The 22,564-nt window shown below is 36.8% G+C and overlaps 2 protein-coding genes across 2 annotated transcripts; both read right to left on the bottom strand.

The window, feature by feature from the left end:
• Positions 1 to 581: 581 nt before the first annotated feature.
• Positions 582 to 956, bottom strand: LOC133866128 (uncharacterized protein C6G9.01c). The gene has a single exon (XM_062302682.1). It carries the CDS (start codon positions 954 to 956, stop codon positions 582 to 584), a length of 375 nt encoding a protein of 124 aa, XP_062158666.1.
• A 12,163-nt stretch (positions 957 to 13,119) lies between these two features.
• On the bottom strand, positions 13,120 to 19,172 carry LOC133866604 (serine hydroxymethyltransferase 3, chloroplastic). The gene is made up of 12 exons (XM_062303181.1): positions 19,005 to 19,172; positions 17,759 to 18,001; positions 16,575 to 16,770; positions 16,310 to 16,484; positions 16,100 to 16,217; positions 15,895 to 16,007; positions 15,646 to 15,768; positions 15,326 to 15,430; positions 15,042 to 15,128; positions 14,853 to 14,960; positions 13,633 to 13,705; positions 13,120 to 13,521 (listed from the first exon to the last, which is right to left on the bottom strand). The coding sequence occupies exons 2-12, from the start codon at positions 17,967 to 17,969 to the stop codon at positions 13,247 to 13,249; spliced, it is 1,584 nt and encodes a 527-aa protein (XP_062159165.1). The 5' UTR covers positions 17,970 to 18,001; positions 19,005 to 19,172; the 3' UTR covers positions 13,120 to 13,246.
• Positions 19,173 to 22,564: the final 3,392 nt, after the last annotated feature.

A 22,564-nucleotide genomic window follows, 5' to 3' on the forward strand; every position in this document is an offset into this window, starting at 1 on the left:
GGAGATCATACCTTTGCAATGAGACAGATAATAAGATGGTGAAATGTAAATCATATAGACAACTAAAATCATTTCTGGTTAATGAAACCCTGTATCAGACAAATTTACAATTCTGCAGTTATTAGTTCTCGCAATAATATCCCCAAGATCAACTTCAGAAGCGGTATAATTAAGGCTTTCAGATGCTAAGCAATACAGTGCATCACACAAATTCACAAGTAAATGAAATTATAAGAACCGATGGACTAATATTAAAATACATTTCCAAATCCGTGTGACCATCACCAATTCGTGGATTGCAAAATTGTACTCACATGAAGTTTCACTTTCAATGTGAAAGAGGATCAGTGTGACTAATATATAGACTACATGACTCTGTGAGATGAAGATATTAATTATAAGCAAAAACTGATTGGTTAAGATCATAATTAACTTACTCTAGTTCTAGTGTACATGAAGACAATAACAAAAATAAAGCAAAACTTTGCTCCATAAGGACCATAATCCTTGAATAAAAACAAGACTACAGGAAAATCCCAGAGATTCAATGGACCAAAGGAAGCAACTTCAGCCAACCGTCCTCAAAAACAACAAGAACAATCAAAGGGGCAAAGCGGGGTACCCCCAGCATCTTCCTTATTGATACCCAACTCCTCTTCTGTGTAGATAGCAAGCCCATTCATTTTCTTTTTAGGACGACGAGAAGGTGGATCCACAAACTCATCATCATTAGAACTTTTATCCTTCTTCTTTTTCTTCATCTTCTTAGGATTTCCAGTTGCATCTTCATTCGGCTTCTCAGTCTTTTCTGGTCCAGATTTCTTCCTCTTTTTTCCCGAAAAGATTTCATCAATCTCACTGCTAGCCCTTTTTTGTGCAGGAGAGGGTTTTTCTTCTTCAACAACATTATTTTCTTTTGTTTTAGTAGCTTTTTTGGAAGAACTCTTTTTTGGCATTGGAAGGAATTAAAGCTGCAGATCCAAACATAAGTTATGGTGAGAAATAAAACAGAAAGAGGAAAGTCTTTGCTCTGTTTGCTTTCTGCAAATAATTAGATAAAAGAGACTGGAAGAGAGAGAGGGAAAGACACATATATGAATGTATTCAACTATTTGATACCTCAGGAAAACAACACTTCTCTGTGCTCGATACAACAATTTGGCCTAACTAACTTCGACTCAAATCATTCTTTGGAACTGAAGCAAGATTAAAACCCAGAAATTTTTGTTTCATGTTCTTTCCCTCAATTTATTTTTTTGGTTTGAAGAGCAAATGATTTCAAAATTTCCATCTCAGAAACCAATCTGAAGCTTGCAACAAATAGGGTTAACCAAAGGAAAGTTCGAAAGGAAAAAAAGAAAACTCCATGACTAATACATCCAATTGGCTCCTTTGGCTGCTCAGAAAACTAGACCCCCAAAAAAAAAATCTTTAATTTCTCGATTACTTTAGCTTCTCTCATGCTTTCAACTAAACCACGAGTTTCAATTTTTCTTTTCTCCTTTCACTCTGGTTCTCAGCAACCAAATCGGATGTTAACGAAAACTTTGCACGGAAAAATATTAGAAACAGTCACACTTAATGATAAATCAATGCACAACAATTATTAGAGATAAAAAGAATAGTTTTTTTCTTTGTATATAGTTAGACGGTTCCTCTGTTATTTTAGTTCTTTTTCTGTTGTATTAACTCGACTTTAGTTAGCTTTAGTTAACTGCAGTTCTCAGTCTATATATATGTAATCTTTTCATTCTTTGTAATTAACTTTACTTCTCATAATAGAGTCATCTTCTTCATTCGTGTTCTCTCTTCCTCTCCGAACTCTGATTTTGACATGGTATCAGAGCATACAACAATGGTGCATGATGATTCTTCCTCTTCCTCACAAATTCCTCCCACTGATAATCCTCCTCTTCAATTCACCATTTCACCATCCGTTTTCACCAATCCATCGAGTCCTTTTTGCTTACCCCAAAATGAAAGTCCGGGAACGATTCTTGTTACTCAATCGCTCACCGGCAAAAACTACAATACTTGGAGCCGCTCTATGATAATGGCTCTTACAGCCAAGAACAAATTGGCTTTTGTTGATGGAAGTCTTCCTCAACCTTCGATCGATGCTGGTGTCGAACATCACGCTTGAGTGCGCTGTAACAACATGATTCTATCTTGGATCCTCAATTTGGTCTCGAAGGAGATTGCGGCCAGTATCATCTATATCGACTCTTGTCACGGTATGTGGCTTGATCTCAAGGAACGTTTTTCTCAGAAAAATGGTCCTAGGGTTTTTCAATTACAAAAATCAATTTATGTTCTTTCGCAAGAAAACCCTTCTGTGAGTTCTTACTTAACATTATAGGCCTATTCCCCCCTGTTCTTGTGGTGGAATGCAAGTGGTCGCTGCTCCCTATCATCAGGAATATGTTTATCAATTCCTGATGGGGCTCAACGAATCATTTGCTGCCATCCGTGGTCAGATTTTACTTTTGGAGCCTTTACCATCGGTTAACAAAGTCTTCTCTTTAGTTATTCAAGAAGAGAAGCAACAAGACATTTTGGTCAAGTCTCACATCTTCAATCAGGAGTCCACTGCTCTTATGACGAAATCTACTGGACCATCGGCTCGCTTCACCAAACAGCCTTATCGCAAGGATAAGCCCATTTGTGCTCTTTGTGGCATGCCAGGTCACATTGCCGACAAATGTTATCGCCTACACGGTTTTCCACCGGGGTTCAAGTTCACAAAGAATCTTCGAAATTCTGCTCCTATTCATTCTGCAAATCATGTGCAAGAGGTTGATTTGAACTCTGTTCCTCAGCAGAATCCACCTCAACAAGCTGTACCTCAGCTCACCATCACGCCTGATCAGTGCCAGCAGCTTTCGTCCCTTCTTCAATAGCATAATTTTACTCATCAAGCATTAGCAAACATGGCAGGTAGTTTGCATGCCTCTTCCTCTGCTCTAGCTTCCACTTCTTCTGAAGTGTCAGGTTGTGTTTCTTCTCTTACTACTCTTAATCCTCAGTATTCAGTTTTTTCCTCTGCTTTCTTAACAAAATCTCCATTTTTTCGTTCCAAATCCACTCCCTGGATTATTGACACAGGGGCAACTGATCACATGATCAATTGCCCTTCATTATTTACCACAATTACCGTAGTTGTATCTTCTTTTGTCAAATTACCAAATGGATCTGTCGTCCCTGTTACACACATTGGGACAGTGTTCATTTCAGACAATCTTATATTGACTGAAGTTCTTTGTGTACCTTTTTCGTTTAATCTCATTTCAGCAAGTAAAATCATTAAATTCTTGAAAGCTTGTCTCATCTTTCTTGCTGGATTTTGTTTCATACAGAATTTGTGTCCTTGGAGGACGATTGGAGTGGATAAGGAAGAAGGTGGTCTATTCTATCTTCTGCAGCAACCGAAGGTTTCACCTCCTTCAGCTCTTTCAATTTCTAGTTGTAATAGCACAATAAAGACCTCTTCTCATGATGTTTGGCATTATAGATTAGGTCACCCTTTTGCATCAAGAATGCAGTCTTTACGTCATAGTTTCCCTGAAATTTCCTGTATTAATAAAGACATTTGCTCTGTTTGCCCTTTGGCTAAGCAACATAGAATTCATTTTCCTGTACACACTACTCATACTTGTATGCCTTTTGAAATTGTCCATTGTGATATTTGGGGGCCAATGGCTACTCCATCAATAAATGGCTCAGTTTTCTTTCTCTCTCTATTGTGGATGATTATACCCGGTTTACTTGGGTGCATCTCATGAAAAGCAAGTCTCAAACTCGTTCCCTTATTAAATCTTTTTTTAGCCTTGTACAAACACAATTTAATCTCAAAATTAAGTGTTTGCATTCTAATAATGGTTCTGAATTCAGATGCATGATTTTTTTTCTTCTAATGGAACCATTCACCAATTGTCCTGTGTTGAAACTCCACAGCAAAATGCTGTTGTGGAGAGAAAACACCAACATTTACTTAATGTTGCTAGAGCATTAAAGTTTCAATCTCAGGTTCCTATTTCTTCTTGGGGTGAATGCATTTTGTCCGCTGCATATCTTATAAACCGTAAAGCTACCCCCCTTCTATCAAATAAGTCACCTCATGAATTACTTTTTTTCACTTCTCCATCTTATTCCCATCTCATAATATTTGGTTGCCTTGCTTATATTTCTACTTTGTCTTGAAATAGAACTAAGTTTGATTCTCGAGCCATTCCTTGTGTATTCATTGGTTACCCATTTGGCATCAAAGGTTACAAGTTTGTCAATTTACATACAAAATCCATTGTCGTTTCTCGGGATGCTGTTTTTCATGAACATCTTTTTCCCTTTTGCTTTAAATCTCATACATTCTTCATCTGATGGTTGTTTTACCACTCAGCCTTCACAGCATTCCACAATTTCTTTGCCTATACCTATACTTGACTTTCCGGTTTCTTTACCTATTTCTATCACACATTCGGTTCCTTCTTCACTTACGCCTTCCACATCTCATCCTTCTACACCACAACATTCTGCTTTACAACATTCTACACCACAACATTTTGCTCTACAGCATTCTACACCTCCTGTTTCTTCTTCATCGCCTATTATCCCTTCATCTCCTCTTCGTCAATCCACCCGAATTAAAACTCAACCTAGGTATCTGCAGCAATATCATTGCCAACTGGCTTCTTCTTTCCCATCTCTGCCTTCCTCCACAGCATCAAATTCAGGTATTCCTTACTCCTTATCTAGTTATCTTTCATATGATAAACTTTCTCCTGCCTATAAACATTTTTGCTTTTCTATTTCTGCTCAATCTGAACCTACATTTTATCATGAGGCTGTTAAGTTTAGTCACTGGCGTGATGTTATGTCTGCTGAGATTTCAGCTTTAGAGGCCAATCATACATGGGTTGTTTGTGATCTTCCACCTAATAAACACCCAATCGGTTGCAAGTGGGTTTACAAGATAAAACATAAGGCAGATGGTAGAATAGAGAGGTATAAAGCTCGGTTAGTAGCCAAAGGATATACCCAGTGTGAGGGTTTAGATTATCATGATACCTTTTCTCCGGTAGCTAAAATGACAACTGTTAGGTGTCTTTTAGCTCTTGCTGCTACCAAGAATTGGATTATTCATCAATTAGATGTTAATAATGCATTTCTGCATGGAGATTTGCATGAAGAAGTTTATATGAAGATGCCTCCGGGTTTTGGCACTAAGGGGGAGTCCAAAGTGTGTCGGCTCACTAAGTCTCTTTATGGCTTGAAGCAAGCCTCGAGACAATGGTTCTCCAAGTTTTCATCCACCCTTATTGATCTTGGATTTATACAGTCCAAAGCTGATTATTCTCTTTTCACTCGGCTTCAAGGTTCTTCATTTCTTGCTTTACTTGTTTATGTTGATGATGTTGCCATAACAAGTAATGACTCTCATGCTGTTAGTTCTTTTATTTCACTGCTGAATGAGCGTTTTAAGCTCAAAGACTTGGGTCCTTTGAGGTTTTTTCTTGGCTTGGAGATTGCTAGATCATCTTCTGGAATTTCTGTATGCCAACGAAAGTATGCTTTGGAGATTTTGGCAGATTCCGGTTTGTTAGCTTCAAAACCTGTTCAGTTTCCCATGAAGCAAAACTTAAAATTGTCTAGGGATGTTGGTGACTTACTCTCGGATCCTACATCTTACAGAAGACTAGTTGGTCGTTTACTTTATTTGACAATCACTCGACCCGACCTTGCATATTATGTGCAAACTCTCAGTCGGTTTATGGATAAACCACGCCAACCACATCTTGATGCTGCTCATAGGGTTCTGAGATATATCAAATTTGCTCCTGCTCAAGGTCTCTTTTTCCCTGCAAAATCAGAATTACATCTCAAAGCCTTTTGTGATTCTGATTGGTTGTGTGGATACAAGGAGATCGATCACTGGTTATTGTGTGTTCATTGGCGATTCACTTATTTCTTGGAAATCCAAGAAACAGCAGACTGTCTCCAGATCTTCTGCAGAGGGTGAGTATAGGTCTATGGCCTCAGTTTGCTGTGAAATTTTATGGCTCTTCTCTTTACTTAAGGATTTTCTTATTCCCCATCTACAAGCAGCTTCTTTGTACTGTGATAGTCAAGCAGCCATTCACATAGCCGAGAATCAGGTCTATCATGAGTGAACTAAACACATAGAAACTGACTGCCATCTCATTCGGGAAAAGACTCAACTCGGCCTCATCAAACCTTTTCATGTGTCCTCTCAACACCAGCTTGCTGACCTTCTAACTAAACCCCTTGGTTGTAATGTTTTTACTTCTTTGTTGTCCAAGATGTCTGTTTGTGATCTTTGCCATCCATCTTGAGGGGGAGTATTAGAGATAAAAAGAATAGTTTTTTTCTTTGTATATAGTTAGACGGTTACTCTGTTATTTTAGTTCTTTTTCTGTTGTATTAACTCGACTTTTGTTAGCTTTAGTTAACTGCAGTTCTCGGTCTATATATATGTAATCTTTTCATTCTTTGTAATTAACTTTACTTCTCATAATAGAGTCATCTTCTTCATTCTTGTTCTCTCTTCCTCTCCGAACTCTGAGTTTGACAACAATCACGAACAAAATAGTGAATAATTAATAAAGAACAAAGAGACAAAAGAAAAGTATAACAAGAATGGAAACAAAAGAAAAGTGTTTACAGGCACTAATAACATCAATAGCAATGCTTATCTCACTGAACCAGCCAAACGCTATCTGGCACCATTAGAAGCAGTCAATCCCCTTTTAAGTTATGGCTATGAGAACAAGTTTCAACATAATTCTCTTAATATACCAAATCAGGCTACCAGGTAATCTGGCTAAATCTTAAAACTCATGAGGATGCCCGTATGATTGTTGAGGCTCGACCAAGAAAACTTCACAAATGTTGATTTTGTGTAATTGAGTTGAAAACACCAAGATTGCATCTTTTAAGATCAATCATTCTAATAGTAATTCATAACAGAAAATTAGAAAAAGAAAAAGAAAATCAGAAATCGGAAATCGGTAAAGCATCATCGATCCAAATCACGACCAAAATCACTAACATCCTATAAATTTATACAAAGATCAAGAAAAATAGAAAAAGCAAAAATTGGCAGTAAGATTAATAACTCCAAAAATAACAACCTCTGAGAGAGAGAGAGAGAGAGAGAGAGAGAGAGTACGGACTGACCTGAAAAGAGAGATGGGAAGTTTTCGGTTTGGTCTGAGGCGGAGATGGGGGAGAGAGAGAGAGAGACAATAGAGACTCAGTTGGGCTGCTGTTTTGATGTTTAACGGGATTCGATCACCCCCAGGCCCACGCTCGGCCCTAATGAACTACTGTGTATCTGAAATCAAGACGGGAAAGCAGAATCAGAGACAAAATAGTGGAATAATAATGGAGATGGGAAGCAGTGGCTCGCAAAAAGAGAGAACTGTTTTTTTTTAAAAAAAAAAATTGTTGGTTTAAAAGTATTTTAATCTGATATAAATGTACAAATGTTTTTTTAAAAAAATATATATATAATTGAAAAGTATTTATATTTGAAATTATTAGTTACTAATTTTGATAAAACATGTGTTTTTAGTTTTAAGGGTAGATGAAAAACGAATTCAAGAAGTAATTTGTAATTATAGTACCACATGGAGTGATTCATAATTTAGGCAAATCCCAAAGAATAGTGGTGCAATTATCCCTTAAAATAAAACCACTTCATTATCTGCAATTTGAAATAACATATTTTCTACATTTTCAAATCTCAATTTTTTAAAAATGTAATTTTCAAACAATTCATTTTCTACAATTTAATTTAAAATCACATTTTTTATTTATAAAATTGCAATCCCAAATGCACCGCCACTGACAACCTACAAGCACCCCTACTATGGAGTCTATCATTACACAACCCCCACTCATCTCTGCAAAAGAAACACCATATTACATGAACAATAATTGGTCAGAAGTGAGGCATGATAGGAAATGTAGCCAAATGAAGTAGAATGGAACAACAGTGTTCCAAACTATCTTCCTCCAGCAACTTCATATTGGCTCTAAGCGGCAGTCAAGGCACCATAAGCTTGGTACTTGCTGTTGACTCGTATATAGAGAGCCATGATTTATTATGCCTCACAATTCTAACATTCAACACCTCAAAATTAATCTGATTATTAGAATCATCTAATTTAAAAATAATTTTAATTATGCCTCACAAATCAATATGAATCCTTTGAAAACCAGCGACATTCAACGAAAATGCATCACTTTTCTGTAAAATATATTGTTAAGAATTTAGCTGCTTTAAATTTGAAGGAAACCATGGAGTAGATGGCTTCCTCCAATCGTGATCAGTAGCTCTTTCTAGGCACCATGCAAAAGGTGGATTGTTATCAAGTTGACCAACAAACACCCGTGTCTGACTGAGTGCCATATTTCTACAATAACATATCGAGAAACGATTGCGTTTTAAGTACAATCAAGAACAGCCAACCAGATCAAAAAAAGAAGAAAAAAAGCGTGAAAATGTAACCAGAGTATTGTGTCATGAAACAACGGTGAGTTTCAAGGATCTTCCTCCGGTGAGTTCATATGGACTCCAAGCGGCAGACGGGTCACCACCAATGGGGCCCCCGCTGTTGACTCAGTAATGGAGTCGGCCTCAAATCGGGTCACCACCAATGCCACAAAGGTAACCCTAATCAAACAACACAACCTGAATACCCGATTCTACGCAAAATTAATCGCGTTCTACAAACAAACACGAACACACACACATACAATTAAGGAAGAATTTCTAAGGTACCTGCTTGGCTACAACTCTTGGCCAATACATCTTCAGCAGGTGAAGCGGATTCGTTAGGGCGGAGGCAAAAAGCACTGATTTATAGTGGTTCTCGGAAACCTTAAAATGCAGGGAGTGCTGAATTACCGAAATGGGCATGAGTCCAGAAAAGTGGCAAACGATCCGGCCCACTGTCTAGCCCAATGGGTCCCTAGAAGCAACTGGCCTGGGTCTTCTTCCCCACGGCCCCACATGCTGTTTGGTGTGTGAGAATAAGGGGGAAAATGAAAGATGAAGACAGAGAAAGGTGGCCGACGTAGAAGCCCAACTTCCACGAAAGAGATCTAAAGCGTTAGGCCACCCGCCCCCTCACACATGGGGCGAGCTTGGAGACACGTCGCTGTAGGGACTACGGAGGGCTTTTGACGATTCTTTAATCCAACTTTTTTGACTTTTTCAATTCGCATTTGTTCTTCGTTTCCCAACTAAGCCCCCCAAAGAAAAGTCGTCCCAATATTTATGAGAATTCGGTTCCCATTTATAAGGCACCTCTTCTTCTTCTTCTTCTTCTATAACGCGTTCTTTCTTGATTGACATTTATTAAGGATTCGAAACGCTTCGGGTTTTTAGGGTTTCTGTTATAAAGAAAAATACCTTTTGCGATTTCGACGCCATTTCCGCGACGTCAATCTCCGGTGTTCTTCCCCATACGAAGGTCTTCGGTTCGACGCTGTACAAATCGGATCATAGAATTCCAGCGTAAGCCTTTGTGTGATGAATTTTAATTATGAATTCTGTATATTCCAAAATTCTTGTTTGATGTTTAAAACATTCGGGCTCTCTTCGAGTCGGACGGTTAGTGGACCTTTCGCAAGATTTGCTGATCCATTGTTTTCAAATCTTTCGCTTTTTGTTACGATGGTATGCATTTCTCTGTTTCCAATAGTATCCATAAGAAATAGTGTTGATCATACTGTGTTACTTTGGATTGGGTTGTTAGATGGATCGTTAATGCTGAGTTAGTCTGTGCAATTGTTGAAATTTTAAGGTTAGAAAAAGAAAATCAGAAATCGGAAATCGGAAATCGGTAAAGATTTAGCCAGATTACCTGGTAGCCTGATTTGGTATATTAAGAGAATTATGTTGAAACTTGTTCTCATAGCCATAACTTAAAAGGGGATTGACTGCTTCTAATGGTGCCAGATAGCGTTTGGGATTTTTGCATCTTTTAAGATCAATCATTCTAATAGTAATTCATAACAGAAAATTAGAAAAAAGAAAAAGAAAATCAGAAATCGGAAATCGGAAATCGGTAAAGCATCATCGATCCAAATCACGACCAAAATCACTAACATCCTATAAATTTATACAAAGATCAAGAAAAATAGAAAAAGCAAAAATTGGCAGTAAGATTAATAACTCCAAAAATAACAACCTCTGAGAGAGAGAGAGAGAGAGAGAGAGAGAGAGAGAGAGAGTACGGACTGACCTGAAAAGAGAGATGGGAAGTTTTCGGTTTGGCCTAAGGCGGAGATGGGGGAGAGAGAGAGAGAGACAATAGAGACTCAGTTGGGCTGCTGTTTTGATGTTTAACGGGATTCGATCACCCCCAGGCCCACGCTCGGCCCTAATGAACTACTGTGTATCTGAAATCAAGACGGGAAAGCAGAATCAGAGACAAAATAGTGGAATAATAATGGAGATGGGAAGCAGTGGCTCGCAAAAAGAGAGAACTGTTTTTTTTAAAAAAAAAAAATTGTTGGTTTAAAAGTATTTTAATGTGATATAAATGTACAAATGTTTTTTTAAAAAAATATATATATAATTGAAAAGTATTTATATTTGAAATTATTAGTTACTAATTTTGATAAAACATGTGTTTTTAGTTTTAAGGGTATGTTTTAGATTTACGATTTTAAAATATGTAATTTAAAAAATGCAATCGAACGTTTAATAAAATTTGTAATTGATTTTTTTACTATTTATGATATTTGTGGATGAAATAGGAATGAATGCGGTGGATTGAATATTAACACCGAATAGAAATGAAGTCTGTATTTTTTTTTTTTTTTTAAACCCAATAAATAAAAGGTTACAAGAGAGATCTTGCCATTCTTGATCGGAAATGAAGAGATAATGAAAAACCCATTGAAAATATTTTCAAACACGAGATTGGAAGTAGCCAATCGAACTGCATAAAGTGCAGGAAAAAAATGCTCAACAAACAAAACAAATAACAAGACAAACGACAAAAACAAGTAGTTTGGAGATACAAGCATAGCAGGGGCTTCATCGAAGGAGATAAAAAACGAGAGACGTTTGGTGGCAGCATGGAAAATATAAGCTTTAAAAAAGCTAACTATAAACGGCGATTGATAAATTTCTTACATTCGTAACAACAAAGCACAACAAACCGATAACAACGGAAAAAGGTCGCAAAATGGAGAAATGGAGGCAGACACAACACCGACAGAAGAGGCCACCAAATCGAGGACCACCACAAACAACTGACAACAGTAGCGGGTGAAGTCATAGTGACCACGCGTCGGCGAGTGAGATCCACTTACTAACGCGTGCAAGCCACACTCCAATGCGTGGAGGTCCGAAGAAGGCTCAGTTGATGTCGACGGAGACAGAAGACAACGGGAAATTCGGTGGAGTGGCATGTGTTGAGTAGGAATGTAGGATCTGGCGGAAGAATGTAGGTCTAGCTTCGAAAAATTCAATCCAAGATCATTGGCCAAACTATCAATAGACACGGTGGAAAAAGGAATAACTAATGAAAACTGAGATGGAAGTAAGAAAAATAAAAACAAAGCCTCAACATAGGTAGATAAGACCTCCCAAAAAGCTGATAAGGTTAAAGAAAACTCTAACAAAATAGGAACTTCAACAAAGACAAAAGCAGAGAGGGAAAGGAGGAGGAGCGTCACTTCCTCCTCCTCGGCAGCCATGGGCGAATTGTTGGTTGTCTTCACGAGAGAGAGAGAGAGAGAGAGAGAGAGAGAAAACCAATTCCAAGCCATTCCCATTACATACTCGAATTGTTTTGAAAACGAATTATGTATTGAATGCAAATCGGCTATTCAAGATGCCCGGGTCTCCTATTACAAAGAATGACTTACAACTTCTTTTTCATATCTCCGTTAGAAGCTGGGCTTCCTTTTTATAGATTCTAAAGACTTATTGGATTCCTTTAACCACTCTAATAAAAAGCCTATTACAATTGAACTTAACTATTATTCAGTTACCCCACTAAACGAATTACTATTATACCTCTAATATTATATCTCCTACAAAATTGTAATTTAGCCTTTAAAATTATAGTTTAGAGTTTAAAATTGTATATTTTTAAAAATGCACCCCATTGCCTATAATTTTCGCAATATATTAATGTTAGATACTACAGCCGCAATACTGACATAACAATATCAACAAATTCTCAAATATTTTATTATTATTATTTTTTTAAAACAATGACCGATCCAATGCTTAGTTAAAACTATTACATCAACATTGTAGGATAAAAATATAGGGTGCGTTTGGGATGATGATTTCGTAGAAAATAAGTACGATTTTAAACCAAATCGCAGAACATAAATCGTTTGGGAACTGTGTTTTTAAAAATCGCGATTTGAAAACGCAGAAAATCTGCTTTTTCAAATCGCAGGTAAGATAATGCTTTTTTGAAAACGCAAAATTTTAAAGGTTAATTTGCGATTTTAAATGCTAAACTGCGATTTTGTCAAATGCTTAACTGCATTTTTAAAAATCACTTTTTTCAAATTACACATTTTAAAATAGTGATTTTAAATTGTACTTTTTGAAATCGCAAACCCAAACAGACCCATAATATAAAACATTACATTTTTAAAAAGCGCACTCCTAATAATACATTATCTACAATTTAATTTAAAATTACACTTTTAATCAGCAAAATCACAACAAACCTACTCTAAAAATAGTTTTGTTTTTCAAAATCACTACCAAAACCTACCAACTTCACGAGAAGGGGAAGAAGCCACGATAATTTCGTTGTAGAAGAGGGAAGTTATCGGATGTATGAGCGTTTGGTTTTGATCAAAGGCACGAGTTTGGCACTTGATCAAGGACTGGTGATCACATGCGCTCAGTATCACAAGAGCTTACACATCAAATCGGTTCTTCCTTTAATTTCATTTTATTTTAATTTTATTTTGGGGTCAGAACCTAAACCCAAAGAGTTTATTTAAATTGGAAACCGTGCAATGTGGAGTGCAAATTCCCTTGTGTTGTCAATGTGTTCTAAACTAGAAAGAAAAAAATGTTAGAAGGGCCTTCACCCCATCACAGCAACCAAAAAAGAGAAGGAATAGATAAAGCGGTAGCTTCAATCCCCAATTTCAAAATTTCTTATCGAGCCAACATCTATTAAAACAGTTAGTCACATAAGTTATTTAGCTATCAATTTGGTTTCTCATTATCTTATAACCCGGGTATGGGGAACTGGGTTGTAAGAGCTTCGACTCTCCGGCGCAGATCCGACACTTTATCCATCAAAGAGAAATCGGGGGACGCTACAAACTTCATGAAATCTTGGAGCTTTGACCCTGAGACCAATCGCTTAGCTTCCAGGGTTATCTGTACACCCTCATGAATAAAGTCTGCAATTGCTACAAATTCTTTCTCTGTGAATCCTCTAGTTGTCATAGCAGGTGATCCGATGCGAATGCCTCCTGGCACTAGCGCGCTCTTATCACCTTTGTAATTGAACATTAAGCACGTATAAGTTCAACAATAGAGGAAGAAACAAACTAGAAACAGGATCAAGCCAAATGGAATAGGATAGGGCTGCCCAAAGCAAGACTCACCAGCCACTGAATTTTTATTGAGGGTAATAGATGCCAAGTCAAGAATCTTCTCCGCCCGAGCCCCATCAATACCCTATTAAGAAGATAGGGGTGTTAGATACTTATTAATAAGATAAATAGCACAAAAAGGATCCGCTCCCTCAAATATCTTGCTCCATAGTTGAAATAATAATTATAACATTCATTTCGCTAGTTAGCAAGTCAAAAGCAATTGAGAACAAACTCAAATGTTAAATCTGTCACAACACTTTTTCTTCAAGAGACATACCATACCAAAGAACACATAACATACAAAAACCCCATGTGGTTTTGAAAATTTTGCTTTTTAGACCTGAGTTTTCAATTTGAGTTTTCTAATACCCGAGTATACAGATAATTTCAATCTAAGACTTCTAACCATTATTTCCTCAAATAAATAACAAAAATTGCAGCCACCCCAGGTTTTTTTTTTTTTTCAATTTTTAACGAGAATGGTATAATAAGTCATTTTTGTCATTTCTTTGAGAAAAAAAAAAAAGACAATAGGTCTTGGATTTAAAATCTTTATAAACTCAAGTGTTAAATTGACCAAATTGAAAACTCGAGTCTAAAACTCAAAATTCGAAAAAACACGGGGGTTCTGAAATATTTTCCAAAATATTAATGGGGTCATAAATGATCAAGATTGGTTTTTGTTAGAAAAAACGAGAGACATATCATTTCCTGCCTAACATATAAGCATCATGTTATAGCATTAACTTGTTATTTGACTAATCAAGTACTCAAGAAATAAGGCCAAAAAAATGTTCATAAGCCAAGACAAATCCTGAGTAGCAGCATTTACACCAACAGCAAAGACTAGCATCCAAGTCTACAACTAAAAAAATATGACACAAGTGGTGTGTAATGACCTAGGGAAAAGCGCTAGTTACATTCGCGTTATCACCTCAAAATGACTAGTTAATTTAAAGTTTTTCCTATAATCCCTTATAAAACTCAGTTTCACCTAATAACTAAGCAATGTGGGACTTAGCACTCATGAATATGTTTATAAACTACCCACTTTATGTAAGCTACTCTTCATCTTCTCAATGTGGAACCAAGGTGTTACATGGTGTTTGGGCCCATTGGCACTTTCCCCATATGTATGGGAGTGGTGGGGTTCATATTTTGCTGGGTGCATGAGTCAATTATCAAACAAAAATAATAATAATAATAAAACATAGAAGCCAGAAACTTACCAGTGGCCTTAGATCGACAAGAACCAAGTGATTATCACTACCACCAGAAACCAACTTATATCCTAATTCGGTCAATCGGCTAGCAAGAGCTCTGCAATTTGAAACCACCTACAAGACAGTGATTATGCTAAATATGATGATTATGGCATACCCAGTACCAAGTTCTGATCATAAAGGGAAATGAAGTACCTTGTTCTGGTAAGCCTTAAACTCTGGCGACTGTGCATGCTTCAAGCAAACTGCAAGTCCTCCAATTGTGTGGTTATGAGGACCTCCCTGCATAGGTAATCTGCCTTTTAATATGTTACACAAATAACTTCAAAAGTTAAAAGACCCTAAACATGGAACTACACATAAGTTACAACAACAAAGACAACAATAGTAATAGTATTAGTAGTAAGAATATAACAACATCAGCATCAATAATAATGATAGCGTCTCATAACAGAGTAAAAGAGAGAAGTTCAGCTGACCTGTAAACCAGGAAAAACAGCATTGTTGATGGCAGATTCTAAATCAACTCCGAGAACAGGATCCTTCTTGAAGAAGATCATGCCACCTCTTGGACCTCTTAAAGACTGGAGAAAAATGTCTAAATTTATCAGGTCATGTTTGTGAATATTACAAGAAAGATAGCATATGATTTTCAGAGGATTAATGTCATATCGGTATACTGTCAGAGCAGAACCCAGCTGTCTCTTAATTGCACCAAAAGGAAACCAAAACCAAAGATCTGAAATGGAGCAAGAACAAAATATTTTGTGCAGTAAAATCGGAAGAATGTGACACATACCTTGTGTGTTGTTGTAGTCACAATATCACAATACTCAAAAGGATTAGCAACAACAGATGCAGCAACAAGTCCACTAATGTGAGCCATATCCATCATGAGAAAAGCACCAACAGCATCGGCGATCTTCAATATCAAACTTAATCAGTCAGTTACTGAGTTGCTAAAAAGGGAAAATTATCTAGACACAATATGAACCATCAACCCAAGACAGATTATTGGAAAACAAGCATGACAACCTAAAACCCTTACCTTCCTCATGCGAGGATAGTCAAAATCTCGGGGATAAGCACTAGCACCAGCAATAATGAGTTTTGGTCGAAAAAGAGTAGCTGTTTTCTCAAGCATGTCATAATCAACAAGACCTGTTTCATATTTAAAAAAAGTTAGAATTAACCCCCCAATCAACGAATCAGCCATTATATCCTTAGCAAATATGATAACAGAATTGCAGCACCTGTAGATTCATCAAGTCGATAAGGCATAGACTCAAAATAAATTGATGTGCCTGATACCCGTCTTTTAGGAGTCATGAATCCATGAGACAAATGTCCCCCATGGGGTAAGTCCAAACCCTAAGTTACAAGTAGAGATCGGTAAATCCATGTATACCAAGAGAGCCAATTCTAACAACAAAAGCTAAAGTGAAGTGAGAATAACAATTTACCATCAACCGGTCATGAGGTTTTAATATCGCTGTGTAAACCTCAAAGTTAGCAGGAGAACCAGACAATGGCTGAACATTAACACCCCACTTCTTTCCATCTACGTGGAATGCTTCCAAAGCCCTTTGTTGACACAGTGTCTCAAGCTCATCTATGTACTCATTGCCACCATAGTACCTGAGGTATATATTAAAACTATTAGCTATACAAAAAAACACACACACGCACACAAAATGTAAGCACCTGCCATAAATGAACAAAATATACCTTTTACCGGGTAGTCCTTCAGAATACTTGTTTGTCAGGCATGAGCCAACTGCTTCCATCACTGCTCGAGACGTAAAATTCTCTGAAGCAATAAGCTCAAGGCTTTTGAACTGCCTCTCCTTCTCCTTGTCAATAATTGCACGAACCTCAGGATCAGCTTCACCCAAGCCATGATCTACAAAGCTACTTCCATTACCTATATTTCATAACAGCAATTCCACGCATAACAGTCAGCCTTGACTAAATCCTGCTAATCAATGGTGTGATATTTATTATCAACGGTAAGCATTGATTTGTTCATATGCTTTTGATTAACAGAAGAAACTATATGCGAATAAAGCACAAATTTTAGCAGAAATTAATATTTACACCTATCATTAGTAGTAAGTAGGAACCTCAAGATATGAGTATGCCAATGGAATCACATCCTTGCAAGAAAATAAGTCATTCTTGCCTATGCCCAAAACAGATGCTCAACAAGTAAAAAATTAGTATATATAAAATTTCCAGAAGGATTACGAACCTAATTGAAGAAAAACTATAAGAATAAAAACACCTATCCTTATCTAGTCAGATCAGATAGAGATGCAAAAGTAGAACAGAGCTTAGTTTCTAACTTAAGATCCAGTAATACCACCATCCTGATGTCATCAAGATATAACTTAACATTACACTATAGTTATTGTTTTTGTTTTGATAAGTACATAACATTATAGTTATAAAGACGGTATGTCGACATAAATCTACTTTTGAGTAATTTATGCTTCTCCTGACATCGACATTTATAGTGAGTCCAGAAATTTTACAAATATCTAACACTAAATAAGTTTCTGTGTTCAAACACAACAGTTCATCCTCATAACAAAACATTGGGAACAATATATAATTTACACAACCATTTCATCAGGGATGCATATTGAAGAAACCAATACAACATCAAGGCCACAATTGCCCACCCTCTATGATTTTACCACAAATAAGAACCAGAAAATGCAATCACTTCTTGCTTGGATACCATCATGCTAGTGTTAGATGCATATGGCCGTGGAGTCCAAATGTTGACACCTCTTCTTAAGGACGCCTTTAGTAGGCATGTGAGCTACCACCAACAACTCAAAACTCTCGCACATAATATACAAAAAAGAAAGTACACTTCTTCAGAAATTCATTGTAAAGTATGCTACCTCCAATTTCAGGCATAGAGACAGAAGAAGGTGGCCTCCCAGTAACCAAACTTCCTTCAATACGAGAAGACCTACAGGGTTTCACCGAATTGACTTTTACATGGTGCCGAAATCCAACAACACTGGACCCTTTTGGAAGAAAATTTGATCCCTTGGTCCAAATAGGCTGTTGAACCGAACCCCTCACTGCAGCTCCACTACAAGCCTGCATCTTGGCGTCCAAGACTAGACTTCACACCCTTCCTACACATTACAAATAAAAAAATGAGCATAAAACTCAACCCAATGCATATTAATTTGCTGCCATATTGCACAACTACACTTTTTTTTTTTCCTTTTTTCTTCTTCCTTTTTTTTCTCTAGAGCTCCATCTGCAACATAAAATATTTCAGACAAAACTTATTCCTATAATAGTAGGCTCCATTCAGGTTAACAGAAATTACTTCCGAATAAGTTTTTAAGTAGAAAACTTTTCATTTATATAATGCATTATTCATCTTGATGGCTAGTTAACAATAAAGCGCAGGATTCATATAGCATGGAACTTCAACGAGATTCAGGGGTTGTCTTCTCTTGCAAAAAAGTTTCCATTAAAACAAAAGGAGACTACGGCTCTTTGGTTATCATAATAAGTACTTGTAACTGTGTTGTTCTCTTTACACAACAAAGATAGCGAAAATTTTACTTTCAGAAGTGATTAAATTACTTCTAACAAAAGGTCATTATACAATCATCGATTCAAAGCCAATAACAATACAAGGAACCAAAACAATCATATTTTACATTAAATAAAAAAAAAAAAAAAAAAGGAAAATAAATATTTGTCTAATGCTCCGTTAGTTTTGGCGTAAAATGTTTTCCATCAAAAAAATATTTTCAGGAAAATGATTTCCGCCAAAACATTTTCCGGTGTTTGGCGCGTACGAAAAATCACTGCAATCTAAATCGTGAACCATAGATTAAAGACTAAAATCAAATGCACGAAACCCTTGCAAACTAAATCGCCTAATACATTAACAAGAAAAACCCAACGAAAACCTCCATTAAAAAAAATTAGAAAAATCTAACATACATGTATAAGTTCCTGTTTCAATTGGGGCTCGAAGCAATAAACCCTAGAATAATATCTACCACAAGAACAACAGAATCGACATGAAGATTTTAGGAAACTTTTCTTTTTCCACAAAAAATAAAAATAAAAAATAAAAAGAGAGACAGAGACAGAGAGATAGAGATTAACGCATACCTTTTGAAGCTAGGGAATTCAAACGCACTCCGTCGCTGATCAAAATAGCGAATGTTTCTAAGAATTTGAGTGACAGTGCGCTTTGTTTCTGTGGTTTTTAAAAGTGACAGACGGTGGCGAGCACCGAGCAGTAAGGGAATAAGGTTTAGGCCTTGTTTGGCAAGCCCGTCCGAAACTTTTTTTTTAGCTGTGGTTGAAACTTCTGATATAAAATATAAAAAATTTTGTATTGTGGTATTTTTTATTTAAATAATAAAATAAAAAAAATTAATGTGATATAAAAAGTAAAAAAAAAAATAAAAAATAAAAGGAGGAAAGGGAGTTGCCAAACATAGCCTAGTTTCGGCTGCGTGGGGATTAGTTTCACATTTTCTCTGTACTACCAGTCTACCAAGTACCAAAGAAAGAAAGCCCTTATCCTGAATGAGCGGCCCACGCAATTTTCCATTCTCTTTAGGTGGTCAAGCCCAATATTGGTACGAGGCAAGCCCAACTTGCAGGAGACACAGCCTATGTACTCGACTCAGCCGTTTCTTAGCTCTAGCCTCCAGCCCAAGCCAAGTTCATGTCAAAAAGTTTTTTCTTTTTTTACTTGATAGCATCCGCTATATGAGGTTATTTTTAATATACGCAGTCGTAATTGCAAAATACGGATATCATTTTTAGATTCGTAGTGATGCACCATTTCAAGTTACTTTGAATGCAATACTTTGAAAATCATGTTTTCTCACAGAAACTCCACGCATGTTTGAACTAGTTATGGCCTAAGCATCGACAATATGCAATATTTCAGAAACCGCCTTTTTGATTTGAGGGCCACTTTCTCAAGTCTATATAAAGGCTTGTAGAGCACAATTTTTCAAAGTACTAGTGGCATTATTTTCGGAGAACGAAGAGCCTTTATCATCATGTGCAAAGAGAGAGAGTTTAATTTTTGTGCTTTCAATTGCATCTCTCTTACATTGTTTGTTTAAAACAAAGATTATGAACAACCTTCAGCCACCAAAGTTCCGAGATTGTAACTTACAAACTATATATATATCAGTTCCACAAAAGAAAGATATTTTTACCAGAACAAAGAAGGTGTACATCACACACCGCTTTGGTTGAATATTTGCATACTGAGCCATGGATTTAGAATTTCACTTATAAAATTGTTTAATTTTACCACAATAGCAGCAAGAGCGGCAAGATTGCTTAAGGGGGACGTTTAGTTCAAACCTTATGGTTGGAGAGACGTAACTTTTGAGACCTAAATAAAGATGTTTTTTTGAAGGGAATATGTAAACATTTCATTGATACTCTCAAATGGTAACATAGTTACAAACAAACTGAGTCAAAACTAGACTCAGGCCATTATAGCAATCCAGATTAATACAAATACCCCATTACAGTTACCCCAGAACTCAGATTATACCAATAGTTATTACAAATAAACTTAGCCAACAAAAATGTGCATCTGCGTTAACATAGAAACCACTACTTGCACATGGAGTCAATCACAAATAATCTGGACTAAAAGCAATGACTAGGTTAATTTAACACAGGGCAAACTATCAAATACAATCTGTCAAATTCAAGAAGACACCCAAAACAAAAGCTACCATCGGAAGAAAAACACCACCGGAGACGGCGCGTATAGCACACACGCCACCACCGAAAGATCCCTTGCAGCAGTCAATCACCAAAAACCCCCGGGCGCCACCAGACACTGCAAAAGAGACCGGGCGTGGCCATCATGCGCGGCCCAAGGTGTGAAAACACCCTGGCGCGTGATGACTATGAGCCAATCACCGATGAGCTTTTTGACCTTAGCAAGCAGCAGTTGGACCAGAGGACGACAGCGAACAAAGATGGAGGGCGCATGTCGACTAGAGGACGGCGGAACTTAGTAGATCTGGCCTCAAAGATTGTTGAAAAATTAAAGCATGGCCAAGCCTTCCCATTGGCAACACGAGCGGCGAACTCTTCCCCTTCGGAACCTCTTAGAGTGCTTCCTTGCCAACAAATAAAGAAAAACTAAAAAAACACAAATCTTCATAGTCCAAAAGGACTAGGAGGACAAAAACCACCACCGGATCTAGTCTAGGGAGACAAAACTCTACAACCCTAATGGCTGAAAGACTCTAGCCTTTACTAAAACAATCCAGGGGGACAAAAACCTCTATAGCTCTAAAAGGGCTAAGAGGAAAAGCAAAACCGAGAGGAGGGAGGCATAGAAACTCCCTCCCCCGGCAAAATGACTACACTGGTAGGGAAGCTTCTAGTTGAAAGAGATGGAAGAGATAAGGACAACGGTTCTGCCAAGCTTAAATAAAGATATTAATTAGTTTGCAAATCGATATATTGGTGTTTAGATGGCAGTGATGCCTTTTTGAGATTGTATATAATTTTGTAAAGTTGTGATCAATGCGATTACGATGATAAGATGTATAGTGAGAACAAATGATGTATTTAAGTTGATGATGAATGTGAATATGCTTCAGTTTAATGCTTTGCCGATTGTTTTTTACAATGTCATAATTTAGTTAAATTAACATAACATTTTCGTTGCAATTTTTATAAAGAAAATAGTAGTAGCGCCACGTAGATATTATAAACAATGCAATTATCTGAGTCGTTACAGGGGGCCTTAACCCTTAAAATATGTATTTGTATTTTTCAAATTAAGCATGTTTAGTGTTTGTTTTTTGAAAAAATATTAAACACTAAAAATTTTACCAAATATTTTTTTTTTATTATTATTATTTTGTGGACTACACAAGCAACTCTTTTTCAATTGTAAATTCCACCAAAAAAATATTTATTAACTTTCAATCACAGATTCACATTAAAAAAAAAAAAAAAAAAAAAAAAAAAAAAAAAAAAAAAAGCCTCTTTTCAAATCACAACACAAAAAAAACTCACCAAACATGGAATATGATCCTAACGAATGCATCATATTCCATGTTTGAGAGAAGTGAAAAATTATACAGTAGACAAACGTAAGATTAAGGCAGAGAGGCCTACCTTTGTCAAAAAAACTTCTCGAATTCTCACGTTTTCCACGAAAATGAGCTAAAACCCTAGTTTAAAAAAGGGTGAGCCGCTCACTAGGTTGCGGGATGACATAAATTCGACGTCAGTAATTAATGCTCACTTAAAATACCTTCTTCCTTTTTTTTTTTTTTTTTTTTTCTTTTTTTTAGCATTTGGTGCGCATAAAAAATTATAAATATTTTTTGTAATTTCATTAAATTATATTAATTTATAAAAATTAATTTTTATTCACAACGTAAATATATTAATATAAATAATTAAAAAAATTAACTTAAAAATTTGAGTTCCGGCGGTAGCCCTGCAGTGGTCATACGGGGCTTGGTGGTGGCGCTATAGTGGTCTTGCGGTGGCTTGTATTGGTCTGAAAACGGTTTTGCGGTGGCCTAGGAGTGGTTCAGCGGTGATCTGGGCGGAGGCCAGGGGTGGTTTGTCAGTGGCATGTGGTGGTTCAGCAGTGGCCCAATGGTGACCCAGTAGTGGGCCAACAGAATCTGGCGGTGGCCCGGCGAAGTTTGGGCAAT

Source organism: Alnus glutinosa, chromosome 4, assembly GCF_958979055.1.
Source record: "Alnus glutinosa chromosome 4, dhAlnGlut1.1, whole genome shotgun sequence".
NCBI lineage: Eukaryota > Viridiplantae > Streptophyta > Magnoliopsida > Fagales > Betulaceae > Alnus > Alnus glutinosa.

What these genes read in the sequence shown, in the direction of transcription:
- LOC133866604 (XM_062303181.1), bottom strand. Translation starts at nt 17,969, where the DNA reads ATGCAGGCTTGTAGTGGAGCTGCAGTGAGGGGTTCGGTTCAACAGCCT. An exon ending in CTCTATGCCTGAAATTGGAG is followed by an intron (nt 16,771 to 17,758) that starts GTAGCATACTTT and finishes TATGAAATATAG; the next exon opens with GTAATGGAAGTAGCTTTGTA. An exon ending in TTGTCGATCTAAGGCCACTG is followed by an intron (nt 13,706 to 14,852) that starts GTAAGTTTCTGG and finishes TCTTCTTAATAG; the next exon opens with GGTATTGATGGGGCTCGGGC.
- LOC133866128 (XM_062302682.1), bottom strand. Translation starts at nt 956, where the DNA reads ATGCCAAAAAAGAGTTCTTCCAAAAAAGCTACTAAAACAAAAGAAAAT.